General features: G+C 39.3%; 1 protein-coding gene across 3 annotated transcripts in view; it reads right to left on the reverse strand.

Moving 5' to 3' along the window:
* Positions 1 to 19,252, reverse strand: part of PRDM5 (PR/SET domain 5) — a 58,128-nt gene that overhangs the window by 21,379 nt on the left and 17,497 nt on the right. For 2 of the 3 annotated variants that reach the window (XM_058804082.1, XM_058804081.1), the window contains exons 6-12: positions 18,370 to 18,491; positions 16,558 to 16,637; positions 13,189 to 13,273; positions 11,766 to 11,923; positions 6,768 to 6,861; positions 5,581 to 5,741; positions 4,037 to 4,130 (exon numbers count right to left, since the gene is read on the reverse strand). In XM_058804082.1, coding sequence (XP_058660065.1) covers positions 4,037 to 4,130; positions 5,581 to 5,741; positions 6,768 to 6,861; positions 11,766 to 11,923; positions 13,189 to 13,273; positions 16,558 to 16,637; positions 18,370 to 18,491 — 794 coding nt within the window. Of the gene's footprint in view, positions 1 to 4,036; positions 4,131 to 5,580; positions 5,742 to 6,767; positions 6,862 to 11,765; positions 11,924 to 13,188; positions 13,274 to 16,557; positions 16,638 to 18,369; positions 18,492 to 18,763; positions 18,857 to 19,252 lie in introns of all 3 variants that reach the window. The other variant, XM_058804079.1, reaches the window with a different exon arrangement.

Consider the following 19,252-nt stretch of genomic DNA (forward strand, 5'->3'; position numbering starts at 1 on the left):
CTGGCTGTACATTATTATGTACACGAACAAACAGTTGCTTGTTTAGCTATTAAACCTTTGGTGATATATTTTACACCATAATAAATAAAATTTATCCTGTACTTGAACTCATTACTTCCTTCAACTACTTTGAAGTCTTCTGTGTTCAGAGATGACTGAACTACTGTTAAAAACCAAAGATCTTTATTATTACAACTCCACTACTAAAATTTTACTTGCCCAGGAATTTTGTCTTAGAAGTGCAAAATCTGAACTGAGACATTTATGTAGTTGGGACTAAGTAGGATTGTAAATATGCTCAAAAGCTTAGTTAACTTGTAGAAATGGGACTACAATGGCAAAATTAGGTGCATAACATCAGGCTCTCAGTGCAGGAGGCATTTCAAGAAGGCAATCAGCAACTCAAGTCATATATCTTTGAAAGCTTATAAAACAATCTCTAACATAAATTGAAAAACATTGTGTTAGCACAAAGGATAAAAAAGTCTGTGGTCCAAATGCTTTTTGCTGTTTTAATGTAATCTCTCGGTATTATCTTTTACTCATACACATGGAAGTCAATTTTCAAGGAACCTTCTCAAGTCATGCTTAAAAAACCAACCTGCTTTTTGCACCTAGCAGAGCATGTAACATGTAAGAAAGACACAATAAGTCATGGCTTTCAAATTATATAGAATTGAAAAACTCATCTTTTCAGAGAACATTTAGGACAGATGTAAGTTATCTTACTGGCTTATTATCAGGACTTGGACTAACTGTGATGGTAAAAGCAAAATAAGGTTATATTTTAACCTATATTTACACATCATTTTCTGGAAGACCTTTATGGCCATTAGTTGTTCCGTATCAGTAGGGAAAGAAAGGACAGAATTACAGTTAAGTCCCTTAATTCCCCTAGCTCTAAAAGAAATTTACCTGCAAATATAAACCACTTCAGAACAACTTTCACTGCTGCACAGCTCGATGTGCTACATCCCAAGGATGGAAGGGATTAAGACACAACTAATTAGGAAGGCAACAGCATAAACAGCAAACAGATAAAATGTGTGTTTTTATATCCAGATACCCACACAGGCACACACAAATCCACACACACCCCACAGCAATTAACACCTTTAAACAGATATGCATAAGGCAACTGAGAAGCTGCACAAACTGCAGCCAGAAAGTTGCTTAAAACTTCAGGGAAGCGATTAACCTCCCAGCCCCTGGGTTTCCAGCCCGTGGAGTAGACCGTAGGATTTCTTTTAAAATTTATGAACAAGCCAAGGAATTTATATCACAGTCAAAGGATTCTTTTGCTGAATTAACCCCAGCTCCCTGTGACCCTAAGAAGTCATAAACCAACAGGATACAGGAGAGGGAGAATGTGCTCTAGTGTTTCAGCTGACCTGCAGAGCGCTGTCTGTGTCATGCCAAGGCTGAAACCCAGATGATGAATTACAGAGCAACACTCCAGGTTCAGAGGCAAAGATCACCCCCTTCCCTCTGTACATGCACATGCAGACATGTTCACTCACCCCAAACCAGCTCAGTTGCTGCAAAAGGCCAAGTGCTTCTTGGGCTCATTTACAGAGTCTTATTCTAACACAGAAGAGGGAAGGAAATTGCTTATCCAGGAAGCGTGCATGTCTGTGTGGAACAACATTCAAGAGCACATGCTGCATATTAAATAAAAGACAAAACCCCACTGAGCTTCTCTTTCTGTATATTGATTATTAAGCATATCAAAAATATCATTCCAAAGCAGAACCTGAGAGGTACCCTAAAACCTCAGCTTTTGTAAAGAAGAATTTCATAGACATAAGGAGGAGAAAAAGTGATGTACAACACTTTTTAAAATAACCTCTACCTGAATTTGTTTTGTAAATACAGAACAAAACCTCTACACAAAGTAGACAATAAAGCAAAGTCTAGCTGACCACAGAAAGATAATGGGATAATATGACAAAGACCTCAAACCTCATCACCTGTAACCACAAAGACAAAAGGTCTTGGCAATGTTTACATTTATGGTGGACTGCTTAGTTGCACCAAAAGCTCAAGGCTTATTCAGAAGGATGAATCATCTCCTGAAAACAGACAGTGGCTGCTTAAAATGAAAAGTGATACTTTCAAGTCTGACCAAAGAGAAAAAGGATGGCACGGTTTTGAAATTATTAATTCAAATCCAAATAATTTAACAGACACCAATACCAATCACTGCAACATTTAGAAACCAAACATTCATCTCTGAATAAATTAAGTTCTGAAGATTTCTTACTGCTCAGAAATTCCCTATAAAGCTATCAAGAATTTTCTCATTGTAGGGAACTTAAGAGTGCTCAACTTTTTTTTACCCTGCTCGCAGATGACCTGGATTTCCTTCAGCAGCTCCCCTTACGTTCTTTGGGAATGATGCAAGGTATTCCTCAGAAATCCATGTTCCCTCAGGCTCACTGAACACTGGACAACAATTTCCTCTCGTGATCAGTGTGCTTGTGTTATGACAAAGAACAACATGGCTGAAGCCTTCAGGTACAGCACCAAACAAAACCGTCCCTCCAGATTTACAACAAGAATCCAATTAGGCCATTTTCTCACTCAACCTTACATTAGGAATTTTGCCATGTAATAAAGATACTCTTTTTAAACCTACAGTCATAACTTAGGAGCAACCCCCCCCCTCCGTTATTCATCAGGATAATCAAAAACTGGCCAGAAATCGTAACAGAGTGACAAAAACAACCATAAACATCTATTTTGGCTAATTCTCACAGTAAAGGATGCAAACCACCAAAAATGTAACTGACACTGGACTAGCAGCAAGACTGGAAGAGGAACAAATCAGTTTCTCTCTCAGGTCATTATAAATGAATTTAGCACAGCATTTTTCCTGTAGTAGTAACTGTACAATGACTGCTTCTAGCTTCTCAGGTAAAAAAAAGAGGCCTTGAAAGTTTCCCACCTGCACCATTATTCATTCATAAATGATTTCCTCATTCCAAATTGCTGTAATTCCAACCTGTATCATCTCCTGGCAAGGCAGTTTCTCCCCCTGCACTTAATTTACAAAGGCACTAGAAATCTTCGGTGCCTTTCTGCTTGAACTAAGTTCAAAATGTCACAGCCTCCTATAACAGAGGTTACAAATTTTGCAGGGCTGTCTACTCAGGGTTAGAGGTCCCTCGTGTGTGGTTTCACAAAACTCACTGCTGTCATTACAGTGCAAGAGTTCTATTGTCATTACAGTGCAAGGGTTCCACATTGCTAGAGTTTTGTACCTCTTTGACGTTTCTCACAGACAGCTCCTCTAAGCACTGACTCTTCCTCCTCACAGCAACCAGCTGACTCCAGTTCCCCTCAGCCAACCAACCAACCCACTCTTTTATAGCACTCTTCTTGTTATTGGCTACAGCTGTGGCCTGTTAAAGTCAGGCCAGCTACTAATCTTTAGTAATTGGCTTAGCTGCAACTTCTTATGTGGTAAAATTACTTTCTATATTACCTTTATTTTCTTATATTGTATCCCCCTACACTCATATTAGTCCAACTCCTATATTTGGGAAAGTCTGCTTGACAGACCTGAAATCTAACTGGTAGCAGCACACATGTGAAAAGTATTTCTGCTTGAATATCTCCAGAGCCATCTGCACGATGAGCTTGAAAAACTGGAACTTTCTGCTCCAGGCAAACTGATGGGTAACATCAGCAAGCAGCACACAGAAATTACTGCCATCTCCCTGCAAGCCAAACTTGGTTATGCAGAGGCAAGAAAATGGCATGCCAAAGGCAAATCTACACCATTTTATGTTGTAAACAAATTATCACAAAGAAACCTCTTTCAGCCGCCTGATGCCATTTATCTGAATGAAAGTGTAAACTTGCAAAATGAAACCTGACAACAGTTTTTACACATTAAGCAGGTAAAATGCCTGACAAAGGTGCTGTGTTAAGCCTACATGTAAATCTGCCTGTTTGTAGATAGATAAATTGTGGACATAGAGCTATCTTGTTACAGATTTAGAAAATCTTCTCTGTTCATCATAATAAATACCTGTATGGCTTCGAATGTGAACTCTCAATGTTCCATTGCTTGCAAACTTCTGTCCACAATATGGGCAAATCTTCTCTTTTTCTCCTGTGTGAGTCTACATGGGGAGGGGATAGACAAGAATGACTGTTCAGCATTAAATAAAAAATTGAAATATGGAATTTTTAATTGTATTGACACTGACTGCTATTACCTCTATTATGCATTTTACTGTCACACCAGGCAAAGATTCTAATTAGCTCTAGGTGTTAAAGAATTGATCACAAAAACAACATTGTAAATTTCACCAGCATTAAATCACTGAGTTTGTCTTTTGAAATCAAGCTTTTAAGGCTGGAGGGCCTCACTGATATAAGAAGAATTATTTCATAATAGGAAAAAAAATGTATTACAAACTCTTCCATCCAACCTGTGTGGTCAATGGCAAGATCACCCTGAAATCAATTACACACAAGGTCACTATCATTTTCCACACTGTACTTTCAACACACAACTCTAAACTGAAGATCTATCAGCGCATTGAATTACTTTTCCTTGTAACTGTGCCTGTTCTTTAAGTAAAGAATTTCTGATTACTTCATTTAGAAGTGTTAATTTAAATGAGATAGGAAAGATAACACACTCAATTATATGAGCAGCTGATTATTTTGGTTTCCAGCTAGCACATGACCCTCTTCAGATAGGGAAATTAATCCTTATGTTGATGAAAAAACACCATAATGACACAAAATTCTTCATTACATCATAAAAAAACTTTCTCACATAGTACATTTTATGCTGCAGTTGAAGCAAGAGTAAATGAGAGCTCATTTCAATACTGGATGGACTTGCACTGTTTTCATTCCCTGACATTAAAGATATGAATGTTAAACTCCCTTTGATTAGGATACAGTTATTTGGAGATCATTTGTATCTCTTCCAGCAACATTGGGATGTACCAGACCCACAGCTACTAATTCATTCCAAACACCTAAATACCAAAAGGATTTCTGGGAGCAATACAGCACAACTACAAGGCTCACAAACACAGCCAGTCCTGGTCTGACAGGAGCACAAAGCAAAAGCAATTCTGATTTTACACAAATGTATGATGCACATACTACATGGCAAGCATTACATGCATGACCTTTTTAAACAAATTTTCACAATCTGAATTAGGTGGCAACACCTTAACTAACTTTTCTCAGCTGATTTTTCTTGATTCAATTATTTTCTTTGCATTTCTTCCCCATAACATCAATCTTACCTCAGACTAAACTAGTGAGCAAGCCTCCTCCTGAAGTTTGCCCCAATTCCTTGGCAGAGTTTGGTGGAAATGATCAGTGCAGCCAGGCCCATCCTGCCACACACATGATGCTGGAGCACCTACACTGAATTTATACACAAGCACCAGCTGTAGATTCAGCTGGGCACCAATAACCTGCAATCAGCATTTCAGGGCAAAGTCAATCTACTGAAAAGCCAGAGAGGCAGAAGCAGCTCTGGGGATTCTACACTGAATAACAACCTTAAGAACACACAAGAAATGATCAGTTTGCTCTACTCACTTTCTTATGGCTCTTCAGGACCGAGGGTGTCACAAAAGCTTTGTCACACAGGTCACACTTGTATTTCTTATGTCCGTCATGTACAACTTGAATATGAACATTTAATGTGTCCTTTCTTTTGAAAGTGGCATCGCAATGATCACACTTGAAGGTCCTCTCACCTAACAAAGAGAAAAACACATCTTCCTCAACTACCATCCTCTTAAAAAAAAAAAGTCACAGCACATGATTTTAGAAAAACCTTCAGGAAAGACTACAATTCTGCACAAGGTGAATATTTTGGATATTCTGGAAATGCTTGTTCATTAGAATGCACATTACTGAACAGGTTTTTAATATTTTCCTTCACCATTTTTAACATTTAACACTGGGAAAAACATTTATGACATCCAAAAAATTGCAGAAGCTTTGAAAGATAATCGTAAAAGAACAAACTGAACATGCCAATCCAATAATTCATCTAACAGAAACACTGTTATGCAGGATTAAAAAAGGAAACATTTGTGGTTTTCTTAGTTATGCCAGTGTGAATATTCCCCCAAACCAAGTACTGTCTTCCAAGCTGCAAGGATTTTAGATCATGAGCACTTTCTAAAATCAAAACTGTTGATTTTCAAAGGTTTGAATGATAGTCTGCAAGTATTAAAGATGGAGAAAATTCCACCAAAAATAAATCATAACACAGTCAACTAAAAAAAAAAGCACAGAATGCCAAGAAAAGTTACTCATGAGTGAAAATGGCCACAGTATTTCCCTGAGCTGCTCCAGTTCTGTGCCAGAGGCAGCAAACATGAGCCTGGGCTGGCACAGGAGAGACAATATCAGAGTCAACCTCTAAACTGGATTTCCTACAAAAGCTGAGCAAGTCACCAACTTATCTCTGTTTGCATTTGTCCTTTCTTAAAATGGAGGTAACACTATCACACTTAATGCAGAAACAAATTTCTTGCCATCAGACCTCAAATAATTGCTGGATTTTCTACAGCATATTTGGATTTGCATTTAGGTGCATCTGAAGGCAAGGTTTAAATTTGGCTCTGAATTTTTTAACTCCCTGGATACAGAGTTGAGTCCTAGTACCAATTTAACACAGCAAGCTGTATATTGGAGCAAAGTGCCGCAAGTTTGTTTTTGTCAGTCACATATGAGAATGGAGAAAGTTGTTTTTCCTCTGACTTTGCCCTTACTGTTATGGATTAACAGATGTCTTTGTAGAGAGAAGGGGGTTCGGAACAAGGCTTTGCATTCCTCACACTGGAACGGTCTCTCCTCAGAATGGGTCTGTGGATGAAAGACAACGTGTCAGAGGAAAGGCTCATGGAAATCCACCATTGCAGTAACTGCTTCATTTTCTAGATGGGACTCAGGAGGGGATATCACAATTGGAAGCACCAGGGGATGAAGAAGTAAAATAATCATTCTACCTTTATTCAGGATCCTAAAAGCCAGCACAGCAGCTACTCAGTAACTGTGCCATCCCGGTCCTCACAGTGTCACATGAGGTGGGCACATAAACAGACATAAAACCACAGAATAAACAGAGGAAAAAACTACAAGCTCAGCTGCATTGCTTCAGCAGTACTAACACTGGCCTGGAATTCTTATTAATATGAATAAATCCTTTGAAGTTGTCCGCACACAAATCTCTTTCTTTTCATTAAAGTTTCAAGGGAGAACCAATCTGATTTTCAAGACAACACCTAAAATTTGGCAAAGAAAATTCCTCAAATCGTGACACTACTCTTATATATTGATATAGCTTCTTTTTTTAAAAAAAACAACAAACAACAAAAACCACCAGAAAAAAAAACCAAAGCCATGGAAGCAACAGTACCGAGATTTTTGTTGGCTGTAGAAAAATTCATTGTAGCTGAAAAACAGTCTCAAAGCTATGAATAAAATAAAAGGCTAAGCTTGGTTGAATCTCCTCAACTGCAGAGTTGATGAAGGAAACTTCTTTTCTGAAGAAAAGAAAATCTTGGGAAACATCCAGCATTATTTTACTTTTATAAATTCCAAAGCACTTTCCCTGCTTCCTAGTGTTTTCAACAGCTGTCCCACTGTAGATAATAAGTTGTACTGATTAATTTACTATCTACCCAATTTCCTACTATTTTTTGCAAAGGAAAGCAGGTTTTTAAAGCATCAGCATCCAAATACTTTATTAGCTCACAAGAACCTTATTACAAGCTGAAGTGCCCAGAGGAAAAGGGGATGGACAGTAAGTGTTTTATAATATACAGGAAATTAGGTAAATGAGTTAATCTGGTAGACTAAGGGCAAATATCAGCATAGTACATATTTATATAATCCATTTCTGCTATCCAGAATCCATGCAACTGTTATTCTACCCCTTCAACTGGGGGAAAAAAGGAGGCTCTGGGCAGACAGTAAAATTCCTGAGAGGCTGGCTGATGGCCTTGAACCCATTTTGATTTTAACACCAATGTCCTCTCACACACAGCACCAAACCCTGAATGTCCTGCAGTGGTATAGGGAGGCCTGGGGCTCAAAATCAATTCCTTGACCTCAACCTAAGTCATTGAAAGCAAAAAGGCTGCTGGAAGACCATCACAGGTGTGGAACATATCTCATGTTCCTTGAAATCTGCTGCACGCTCCAGCCCAGACTCTCCAGCAGGCTGGCATTAGCTGGCACCCTGCTCAGACCCCCTGGCAGTGAGGCCAAGGATTGACAGGACATGAAGAGACTGAACTGCCTTCTCACCTCAACAGGGGGTTCCTCCAGAACAGGCTTGGGACACATGGACGAGACACTGTGGGGAAGCTTGCAGTGCTGCTGCCTGTGCTGTACCTGTTCTGTGGATAAATAGAAGGGTTCAGTCTCCAGAGCTGTCAATCTGGCACCTTTCACGAGCGCAAGAGTCATGCTGCTTTTTAAAAAATGCCCTGCTTTGGAGCACTCAGCACGTGAGCGACAGGTCTGTACAAGTCACTGTGCTCCTCAGAACTCCTCCTTAGCATCTCCTTTATACTCTTCTCACCTTTTGATCAAAATACACAGATTGATCTGCACATCTTAACTTCCCTACAAAGAAAATCACCTAACTAGGCATACCCACATACCCAAAATCTCCTAACTAGGCATACCCACAGATCATCCCAGCAACTGAGGATGGGCTCTCATGCAGCATTTCATGGCAGCCTTTCCTACCACAGCATCTGTGGAGGCTTAAGCCCAGCCCAAGGCTACTTATTCCCAATAGATAAACTGATGGAATACAGTTGTTTCAAATCATTATGCTCCCCAGGACCAAACAACCCTGGATTAGCCATAAACCCTTTAAAATCCTGTGTCTGATGACCTATTTCTGCCGACTGTCATGTCCTCATATTTTGTTCTCTGAACTCATCCTCTGTACATAACAACAAAGGAACAGATGGAGCAAAACCATCTCCTGTATGGAGGTAATCTGCATTACCTGGCTCAGAACATGCACCCTCATCCAGTCTAACCTGCATGAAAGGTGACCACTTTTATCAGTAGCACAATCCCTTTTTCCCTCCACATTTCAGATACTGTTCTCTTGCCTTGTCACAGAAATGGAACTGTATTTAAGTCCCATCATTTAAGAGCATTCAAGTCACAGCCTGAGCTTTCCCAGAGGACATCTGAGCTGGTTCCATACCCCAGAACACTTCCCAGCCTGGACACCTCCAGGAAGTGGCAAAGCCAGCTTGCACACGCACCTACGCAGAGCAGTGCAGCACCTGCTTGCAGGAGCAGCAGATCACAGAGGCACCACAGCTCCTGCCTCACATGTGCAGCTCTAAGAGCATAACAAGTGCTAAGTTCAGGTTCACATCCCAGTGCTACATTGAACAGAGCAGATAGGCTCTTGGCAACTCCACTGTATCTCCCAGTGAAATCCTCTGAAATGAGAGGAACTAATCTCCTTCTGCACTTTTGAAATGACCCAACAGACATCCACATCTGAAAGATGTTTAAAAACACATGTTGTGGGAGCCATTTTTATTCTGAGACTTCCAACATGAAATCAAGTTAACCCCCCCCACCACACACACACAGGAATTACAGAAACAAAAGCAACAAGTTTCCATCTAAAACACAAATAAAGAATTCAAAGGCACAAAACGTATCTGGACTCTCTTATATATAAAAAGGATGCAAGTCTGCTGGAAAATCCCAAGGTTTTTTAAGTATGTTGCTATCAAATTTAAAGGTATGTTTTCTATTAAATGCTGTTGATTTAAGTGGTTTTAACTGCTATACCCATCACTCCTACTACAGGTATCTATGCTCCCTGCTACCAGCCCATAACATAATCCTGAAACTCAGAAAAGAACCCTGAAATTATTTCAAATTCAATTCTCCTCCTCCAAAGGAAAATAAACCTAGGAAGACATCTTACAGGAAACACACATTTAAAAATCATTAGAAACATAAGATGAAGAAATACATAGAAGTATAATACACAATAAAGTTTTACATTTACACGTTCCTGGATCAGCATTCCTGTGAACAACCAAGAGAACCACCGTCCTCTTTCCCCAGGCACAGCCTTCCCAAAATCATGGCACTCTAAACTATTTCAGCCTTCCAAACGACCACCTCTTTGAGCTGTATGGTACAACTGGCTTTTGTGCACACACACCCAGACTCCGCTCTGCTGCCTGCTCCCTCTCTTCCCGTTGTTTCCTCAATGGAGAGAGGTGTGTCTAAAAAAGCAACTCAGGCCATCCATGTCAGTCTCCTGCCTCTCCTGTTCACCTCCTCACTCAGCAAGTAAATTTAGAGACCTACATGTGGATGAGTGAACAGCCACAGCTGTTTGGGTAATCTTTATGCAAACCCAGGAACAAGTTTCTCTCAATATAGAGCAGAGTTGATTTACAGCCAGTATTAGGTGCAAACAGGTCCAGGAAACCAGCATTCCAAAATGCTTTAAGGAATTCCATCAAAATTTGGTACCCACTAAAGCTGTCTAAATTTTAATATTTTTCCCATTAAGTGGAACCTCTAATCCTGGTTTACGCTGGTGGTACTGCTGCTTTAAACACAGAATTGGGTCAAAGTGTTTACTCCTTCATACTTAATCCTGAAGTCCATTTTCAACCCAAACTCCTTACCAGTCATCAATGGCTGGCTAACATCAGGAAACATGTAAAAAGTATTCATTTAAAATATAGACCTATCTTTCTAGGTAATATTTTATACATTTTTTCTTAGAATATATCCAATCTGCAAGGTTCTGTCCAATTTCCTTAAAGTCTAGACCATAAAATATAATGAATGGGATATAATCTTGTCCTTCAGCAGGCTTCTGCATGCTTTGTTGTTTTAGACAGTCATCACCATTTCATCCTGTGAGAGGCATTATTATTGCTCTTACATGATTTATGACTGCAAGTGCAAGAGATGGTGCAAAGATCCTGTGCCAAATTCCCAGATGGAATATAACATGAGCCACACTGTGAAAGGCTTGGAAGTATGGCTATATCAGGTTGGAGTTTTTTTTCTTTTTACAGTCTTGTAATTCTGAAACAGCAGTCCTGGATAGAGCCTTGCCATTAGAAATGGCAAACCCAGGTCAAAACTAATGACAGGCATTACAAAAATTAGGCCGAGCAGATCTGAGCTTCAACACAGGCAGAACATCCCTTTGTGAGTCTATTTTTCAGGTAATGTTTCTTTTGATGTTGCTTAAATATGTGAACACTGCACCAAGTTCAAATTTAGTGCAGTTTGAAAGCATCTGCTGCTAAGTCCAATAATGATTGCAAGAGGACTACACATAGTTTTATTCAATTACACTATTAAAAAAAAAAGTATTTGAAGACATCTTTGAATCAGTGACATCAACTTGGTAATCTAGTAATTAAAAAAAAAAAAAACAAAAAACCACAACCAAAGCAAAGCAAAAACTTCAAAACAAAACAAAAAAAAGTCAAAATGGGATTTATTTGATGCTTTTAACCAAGCAACTATGCTTTACTTCTCCTTATTTAACTTTTTTGTTTACGAGAATTGGTTCAGCCTTTTGAAATTTTGGATATAACAAAGAACACTAAAACTACATTCTCCAATACTATAATCCCATGTTCATAAGCATGGCAGAGCTTAACGATGAACCACTTAAAAAAAAAATAATCTGCAAATCTGAGGCTGGCAGACCTGTAAACAACAACAGCAGAGTGCTTTACCTTCTTGTGATTCTTGTAAACATTTCTGTGGGCAAATCCCTTTCCACAAAGCTTGCATTTATAAGGTTTATCTTCACTGTGTATTATTTTGTGTGCAGTCACTTGATCAAGTCGTTTGAAGGACTTACTGCAAACCTCGCAGGTGTAGGGGCGTTTTTCTGCAGAAAATGAGTGGGGGACATTTAATCTCCTGTTTATACAGGGGGAGAAGATGAAAGGCAGAGACAGTCATCTCCTCAGAGAGATTTCTGCAATTAAGTCAACCCAATTAAGATTAAACCAATTAGAAAGACACCTAATGCCCTTTATGTTAGACAGTTAAGTCACTTCACAAAAGATGAGCCATGGCGTATCTCAAGAAATTGGCACATTCTTTGCAATACTCATTGCTAAAACTAAACTCTGATTAATTAGCTTAAATCAAAAGAGAATGACTTCAAAGAGGAAAACTGTGTTTCCAGATTACAAATGTGAAAGAGGCCATGACAGTTTAAATGTTTTAAAACTTAATTAACGATATACATATTAGCTTCCAAACCCAGAAGTTCCTACGCAAAAAGCCTTTATGCTTCAACTGGTGACTGCAACTTAACTGCACTAATGCTCATCCAAAAGTGTCAAAAGAAAGCCAGGAGCCTCTGAGATACAGATTATATTACAAGGAATGAGATTTTGCTGTGGACTGATACCAAGAAAACAGTTCAACTGTAAGCCTGTGCAGCTGTAAAAATCTGCATTTGTTTAAATGCTAATGCATTTGACAGAACAATGTTTGTGTTTCTATTGTGTTGCTTGATGTTTCTAATCACTGGTGAGGGACACAGAAAATGCTGGACTTGCAGTGGCCAGATATCCTGGCAGAGCCACCTCGTGTCACACACTGCCAAACCCAGCGATGGGACACTCCCTGCTCACAGGGGACTCGTGCTGGCACAAGGGAACGTTTGCGGGTGGTCTGTGGATGGGGTGGCCCATGAGCTGCTCTCCTCTGACCAGAAGCTATGAGCCCGCTAACACATACACAGATACACAGGAAAACAGTGTAGCACAGATCACTGACAGCACACCCAGCTCCCAGCCTCTTCTCCTCAGCAGAAAATCTCAGGTACTGTTTTCTCACCTCCTCTCTCTGCCATGTAGCAACCTTTTGCCCCACTGCAGCTCACTGACCTCATCTAGCTAGCAGGACAAAACAGCTTGAGACAAAGCAGCAGTAGGAAGAGGACTACACCACATCACTTGGAATCCTGGAAGGCTTGGAAAGGCTGCCTTAGACAGTTTCCTTGGAACCTGAGACTGGCTTGCCCAACTTAGATAGCAGAGACTTCATGAAGCCTTCCATAAGAAACTAATCCAGGTAAAACTCCACATGCATGAAATACATATCCACACACACAGAGCTCTGCGCATTTCTGTACATTACCTGAATGAGTTATCATGTGGCGCTTCAGCTGGTTCGCCAAAATGAATTTCTTGTCACATTCTTGACACTCAAAGATCTCATGGACCTGCAAAATGTTTTATGATAATCAAATGTGCGGCTAAAACAAGACTATACCACTTACACAGATATAAATACTCTAACAGAATGGAGTTACTTATTAGCCAGTAGCTCTACTAGTACTCCAGAATATTCTGTGATTTCACCCTTGCTTGTCCCTTGCTGGAAAACATCATCTCCCAAAAGTAAAAATTCGTAACTGCCAACAAAAAAAATCATCATTACAATTATACTGCCAGTTTGTATAATCTGTGTTTCTATCTACCAGAGCCATTCAAAATTTATTAGGAAAGCATTAAAGAACCAAATGCAGACTAACGTGTCAGGACATTTTCTTCTAGTCAAGATACATGTAAAAATAACACAGAAACCACTTCTTAGCTTCTGTCAGAATTTTAAAAAACAAGTATTATCACACCCTTGCAGGACTGTTTCTCTTAAAAGCTTTTAGAGGCCAGACAGTGGAGGGGCAGCATTGTCTCAAACTCCAAATACAGGTTTTTCAACATCACAGCACATGACAGCATTTAGGACCAATTGCTGGAAAACCAGGAGGCAGCTGACTGGTAAATAAAAAATAACGATTGCCTAGTAGAATAAGACACTGTTCAGTGTTAAACAAAAAGGTCAGAAATTAACCCAAAAAGATGCTTGGAACTGGAAGGTAAAAAAAAAAAAAAGGGGTCAGGGGCTGGAAAGCAAAGATGATTTTCAAGTGTGACTCTACTCACGCCAATATTGCAGGAAGTCCAGCTCGACAAATTTTAAAAAGTTGAGGCACTCAAGGGTTCTCAAATTCTGACCAAAATAGGATCTTGATGGTGGAGGCATGACTAACACTGCAGAAGGATTCAAGCACCAGCACCTTATTGGTCTTCAGCCCAGCCTTTTATCCCCTCCTGTTGATGCCCTGCACCCTTTGGTGGTTGGGCAGTGTCCCTGGGCTCTCGTTACCTTCAATGCTGCTCACCTGCTGCTCACAGCTGTAGCACATTGGGGATGAGGCTCAGCTGCAGCCCCACCCCAGTCTCCACAGCCTGTGCGCCTACAGGATCTACACCCTGCTCTGGTCCCTTGGCAGACAGCACTACAGCTGAATGGAACTATACAGGTCCATGTAAGAAATCTGCTGAGAAATCCAGAAAGGCACCAGCACCAGTCTTAACCATAACACACAAAACCTGCAATTCCAAATCGAAAAAAGCCTGATTGCCCTACACTCCAAGTGTCCTTAATCTTCTTTCTTAAAAGAAGAATGAGCTGCTTTACCGTGAACACATTAAGAGTGTGATCATTTACCATTACATGAAGAGTCAGAAGCTCAGTCCACAGCTGTACAGCCAGGAAGAGACTCCCCCAGCCCACCTACAAACACTGGAAGTGCAGCACTACCAACTCTGACTGGGAAAAGAACGAGCCACCCTGAGATTGGTTTGAATGTTTCTCCCCTTTCCATTACAGTGGAGCATCAGTGGAGAGGCCTGGCAGCCTGTGCTACTCACACGTACCTGCTCACTTTGAAATATGACTTCCTGTGAATAATTCTAATCCAAAACATGAGATCCTTATATTGAAAGGAATCATTTAGCAGTAATCTGCATCAGCAAGATTAACAGTCCCCTCACTTTCCTTCTCATTATTATCACTGTTGAGTGACTGAACTTAGCATTTTACTCAGACATCAGAACTCAAGTATCAGAATACAGTTAGACAGTTAAGGCACAAGCAGTGCACAAGACACACAAAGCTAAAAATGAGTTTAAATTTGACATGAAAACTACAGATGTGAATGACCATGTCTTCAGAAAGTAACATGCATCAATCCCCTCCAGCCAGCCCCTTTACCTCCCTTCTCTGTCTTTGTCAGACTTTTTCTGTTGTTTGGGCTTATTTTCTGTTATATTTCAACTTTTTATTCTCCACTTTTATTTCTTTACATTGAAATGGGTAGGAGGAAAAAAATTTGTCTTTTTCTCCTGGTTTTACCTATTATTTTCATACTGATCTTACTGCCTGTACAAATGTTTTTGCCAATGCTGATGATCCTGCCCCTCTTCCTACATAAGGAGATTAATTCAAGCAAAAAAACAGTGTGAGTATGTGCAATCTCCTTCACGCTCTGATATAAGTGTGTAAGTCTGGAATAGCCATTTTCTGGATGTTTTAAAAGAAAAGAAGAGCAAAGAAAGTTTTATGCACAAAATCTTCATGGTGATTCTTTAGCTAAGTGCTGAACTGATAACATCAATCATATTTGAGAAACTTGTGTGTCACAATGTCTGCCCAGAACTACAACTACCTAAACAGAACAAACATTTAATAAAATGGACACTCTAACCAGAATATTTTGCATTTTAAAGGCCTGATGTGCAAGACCTGTGCCAATGTGTAAAACTTGTAACAACATGTGGCAAGGAACACCACTATAACAAAATATGGCCCTATTAGACAAGAAGTGCAGGGCATACTAACGCAAGTAAGGAGAAAAACAAATTAAAAAGGAGGGGCCCCACCATTTCCTTTGCAACAACATACTTTAATTGATATCATTTATATCCTCAATGGATTCAGGTTATAACCAGGGTATTATTAAAGACTTACAGTTAATCTGATAAACAGTACAATGCAGCTTTTTGCAAAAACAGATTCTCCTGGGTTTTAGTGGCTTATCAAATTAATCTTGCAGGGACTTCCTCTGGGTATAATGGATTCAGAATCTCATATTCATGGTCCATCTGTATTTCTACATGAACACCCTTATTTCCAATAGATGCTTTTCAATCTGTTAACCCCTCCTGTTCTGGTTATAAAAGATTATGTGCATTTAAAAAAAGACATTCAAATCTGGGTTTGAGGAAGAATTTTTTTTACTACTGCATAACTACAGCAGAAGTAACTCCCCTAAGTGGTATTTCAAAAAGCAATAATAAAATTACTGTATTTTGTAGAAATATTTTTTGAAGGCTCATTAACCTATTTTATGGTCTGCATGTATGCCATGGTTACATAACACACTTTAAGAACGCTGAAGAACAGCAGGCAACTGTGACTTAATGCTGGAGTAACATATTAGCATTTGGGAAGAGATACATGAAAACTTTAGGGGGATATTTGGCTTGAGCAAATGCGACTACAAAAGCAAATACCCACACTGCACCAGGTTGGCTTTGTAAGCATGAAAGAGATCACCCAAAGGCTTGAATTACAGCAGCTTTCAAGTGACATGAGCAGCACAGCCTCACATCTCAGGCAAGTCAGTGCCTGCTGTGAGCCAGCCTTCAATTCACTGACCTTTCGATGCTCCTGCAGATTTGCTGCTGAGGAACATTTCTTATTGCACACTGAACACATCAGCTTCTTCCTAGAATTTCCTGAAACAGAAACGAAATACCATCAACATCTTCAAGAGGAAGTGCTAAGAAAGAACCTAAATATTTCCATTGAGCCTGTGACATTTCACAGGTCATTTGACTGACATAAGATTTTTACATTTGTATCCCATCTTCAAAGTACTCTGTATCAGGAGTTCTCTGTGGGTGTCCAACAAACCAGTCACTGGTGGAATGTAAATTAAGAAAACCAGAACAATAAAGAAAAAAACCTTTCAAATAGACGTTATCATACCCCACCAATCCCACATGAAGAGCACAGTTCACAGCTGAGAACAGCTCACTTGGCAACTGAACAGTTCATTTCATCCAGAAATCAATACAGGAGTTAGCGCAGCAGTGACAAAAAAACCCTCAAAATTAAGTCAAAACCATTTCCTATTTTGTTTATTTAGAAAGCATTAAGCATCCTACTACATAAAGTATCATTAATGGTCTTTAGCAGAATTAATCAGGGCAATCATATTAGCACCAGATAATGAATTCAAATATTTCCTAAAATGCAAATTACAAAACAAGCTATAGGTCAGCTACCAGACATTTTCCTTCCCTTTTCACAGCTGCTTCAAAAAGTCACAGACCACTTAATTGAGTTTATCTATTACTTACCTTTACAGATTCTTTCTAGTATGCCACAAATAAACCTAATTCTTTGTTTATAATTTAAGATGCCTATGCAAGATAGTTCCTAGCTTAGGTAAAACACATCCATACTACACTGAACATTAGAAACATTATAAAAGTAAAAAGTTACAAAACTTACGACAAGTATTTATATGCACAAATAGACACATACGACTGGAATATACTTAATCCTTCAATGTGGAATTCATATACTACTACATAACTGACAAAAACTAAGCCTAAACATAAGTGTTCATAGATGAAAAAAATTATTAATGATACCAAAAAAAGGAGACAATTTTTGTAAGAAAATGACAGAAAGTTTTCTCTACTCTGCAAGAGTTTGGCAGCAGAAAGAGAGTGAAAATCTTAAAAAGATTTTAAGATTTTAAAAAGCATCTCAGTGCTGTCACCATCAACAGAAGACGGTTTTCTGTGCACTCTGGAATTCTGTTGTCCCCACACATAAAGGTATTCCTTTGACAAGGAGAGGGGACACACAGAGTGCAGAATGCCAGAACTGGGATCTGTGCTGCGCACCTGAGAGCAGTGCTTTGCCCTCCCATGAGAAGAGGGTGACATTTCAGTGAAAACCACTCACAGCAGACAGATATGAAAACACCAGGGCCTAAGAGGACCAGTGGATGGTCTGGTCTGGCTTTCTGCAAAACAGATGCTACAGGGTTTTATGCAACCCTCATCAAGCTTAATCATTTGATTAGGCAAAAAAAATTTATTGTGTCCTGAAAAAGCTAAAAAATCAAGAACTCACCATTTCCTGTGCAGTGGTTGACTTTCCTCACTCCAGTAACATTTTGCTTCATCTACTCTTTGCCTAGTTTAAACTCCTCAAGATTCCTATTACATTTTCTGCAGGAGACTAATGATTCATGTGGCCTACAGTAATTTCTCCTGCGGCGGGAGGAGGAATAGTAACTCTTGCAATTAAGTTACTTCTTAATTTTCTATTTGATACAAATGAATCCATTAAAAAAGAAATCAAAGACATTGTTTACTCTGACTTGCAAATTTAAAGCTAGAAACACATCAGTGGGGATTTTTTCTGAAGGAACATTAAACTCTTTCTTACCACTGTGAACATTTTCTTTGTGTTTTTTCAGGGCATCCTTGCTCTTGAACCTCTTCCCACAGCTATCTGCCTTGCATATGAACCTGGCATCCCCTCTGCACGCCTCCTTGTGCTGCTCATAACTACATGGGATAACAAAGAGAGGGGAAAAAAACAAAAACACATCAGGCAGTGTCTCCAGAAATCAGAGCTGTAGCAAGTACTCAGAGATGAACACATGCTGCACTGCAGAGTTCCAAGGCCACCTCATGCATTACTTACAGCAGAGAGGAAGGAAAGCATTTGAGTCCTTGCCCTGTTAGGATTCCCAAACACTCCCAAGCTTTTGGAAAGCTAGCATGCAAAGGGAGGCCAGCAAGGACATGACAGCAGTCCTGTAACTCAGACACAAAACCTCGATTCCAAGCTGAAGGCAGTATTGCAAACAGAGCACTGGAAACTTCTTGAGGAGTCTCCTGGGCTGATATTCTCTGTGCACTGAAGGACACTAAGAGACAAAAAAAGAGAAAAACTGAAGTAAGGGCAACGTCCTACAACTTTCACAGGCTTGCAGTAAGTACAAACTACATATACCTTTACAAAATATAGGTTAACAATCTGTAATTAAATGTATAATAAAAAGTAATACATCTATCTAATTGTAAGAAAATGCATATATAAACAACAAAAGAAAACCAGTTATGTTTCTGTGCAGAAGCATAATTCTAAGATATATGACTTTAGTGACAAATCTGCATATTTATACTCTCAAGGACAACAAAGTCATGTTCTTAAACCTCACATCTTTGATGTTTCCATTTTTGTTTTTCCATCACGCAAATATTTAATTAAATGAACATAAAGTGCTGGTTTTCCTTTTATTTTCCTTAAATCTTACTTTAAT

Source organism: Ammospiza caudacuta, chromosome 4 (genome assembly GCF_027887145.1).
Source record: "Ammospiza caudacuta isolate bAmmCau1 chromosome 4, bAmmCau1.pri, whole genome shotgun sequence".
NCBI classification, from domain to species: Eukaryota; Metazoa; Chordata; class Aves; order Passeriformes; family Passerellidae; genus Ammospiza; species Ammospiza caudacuta.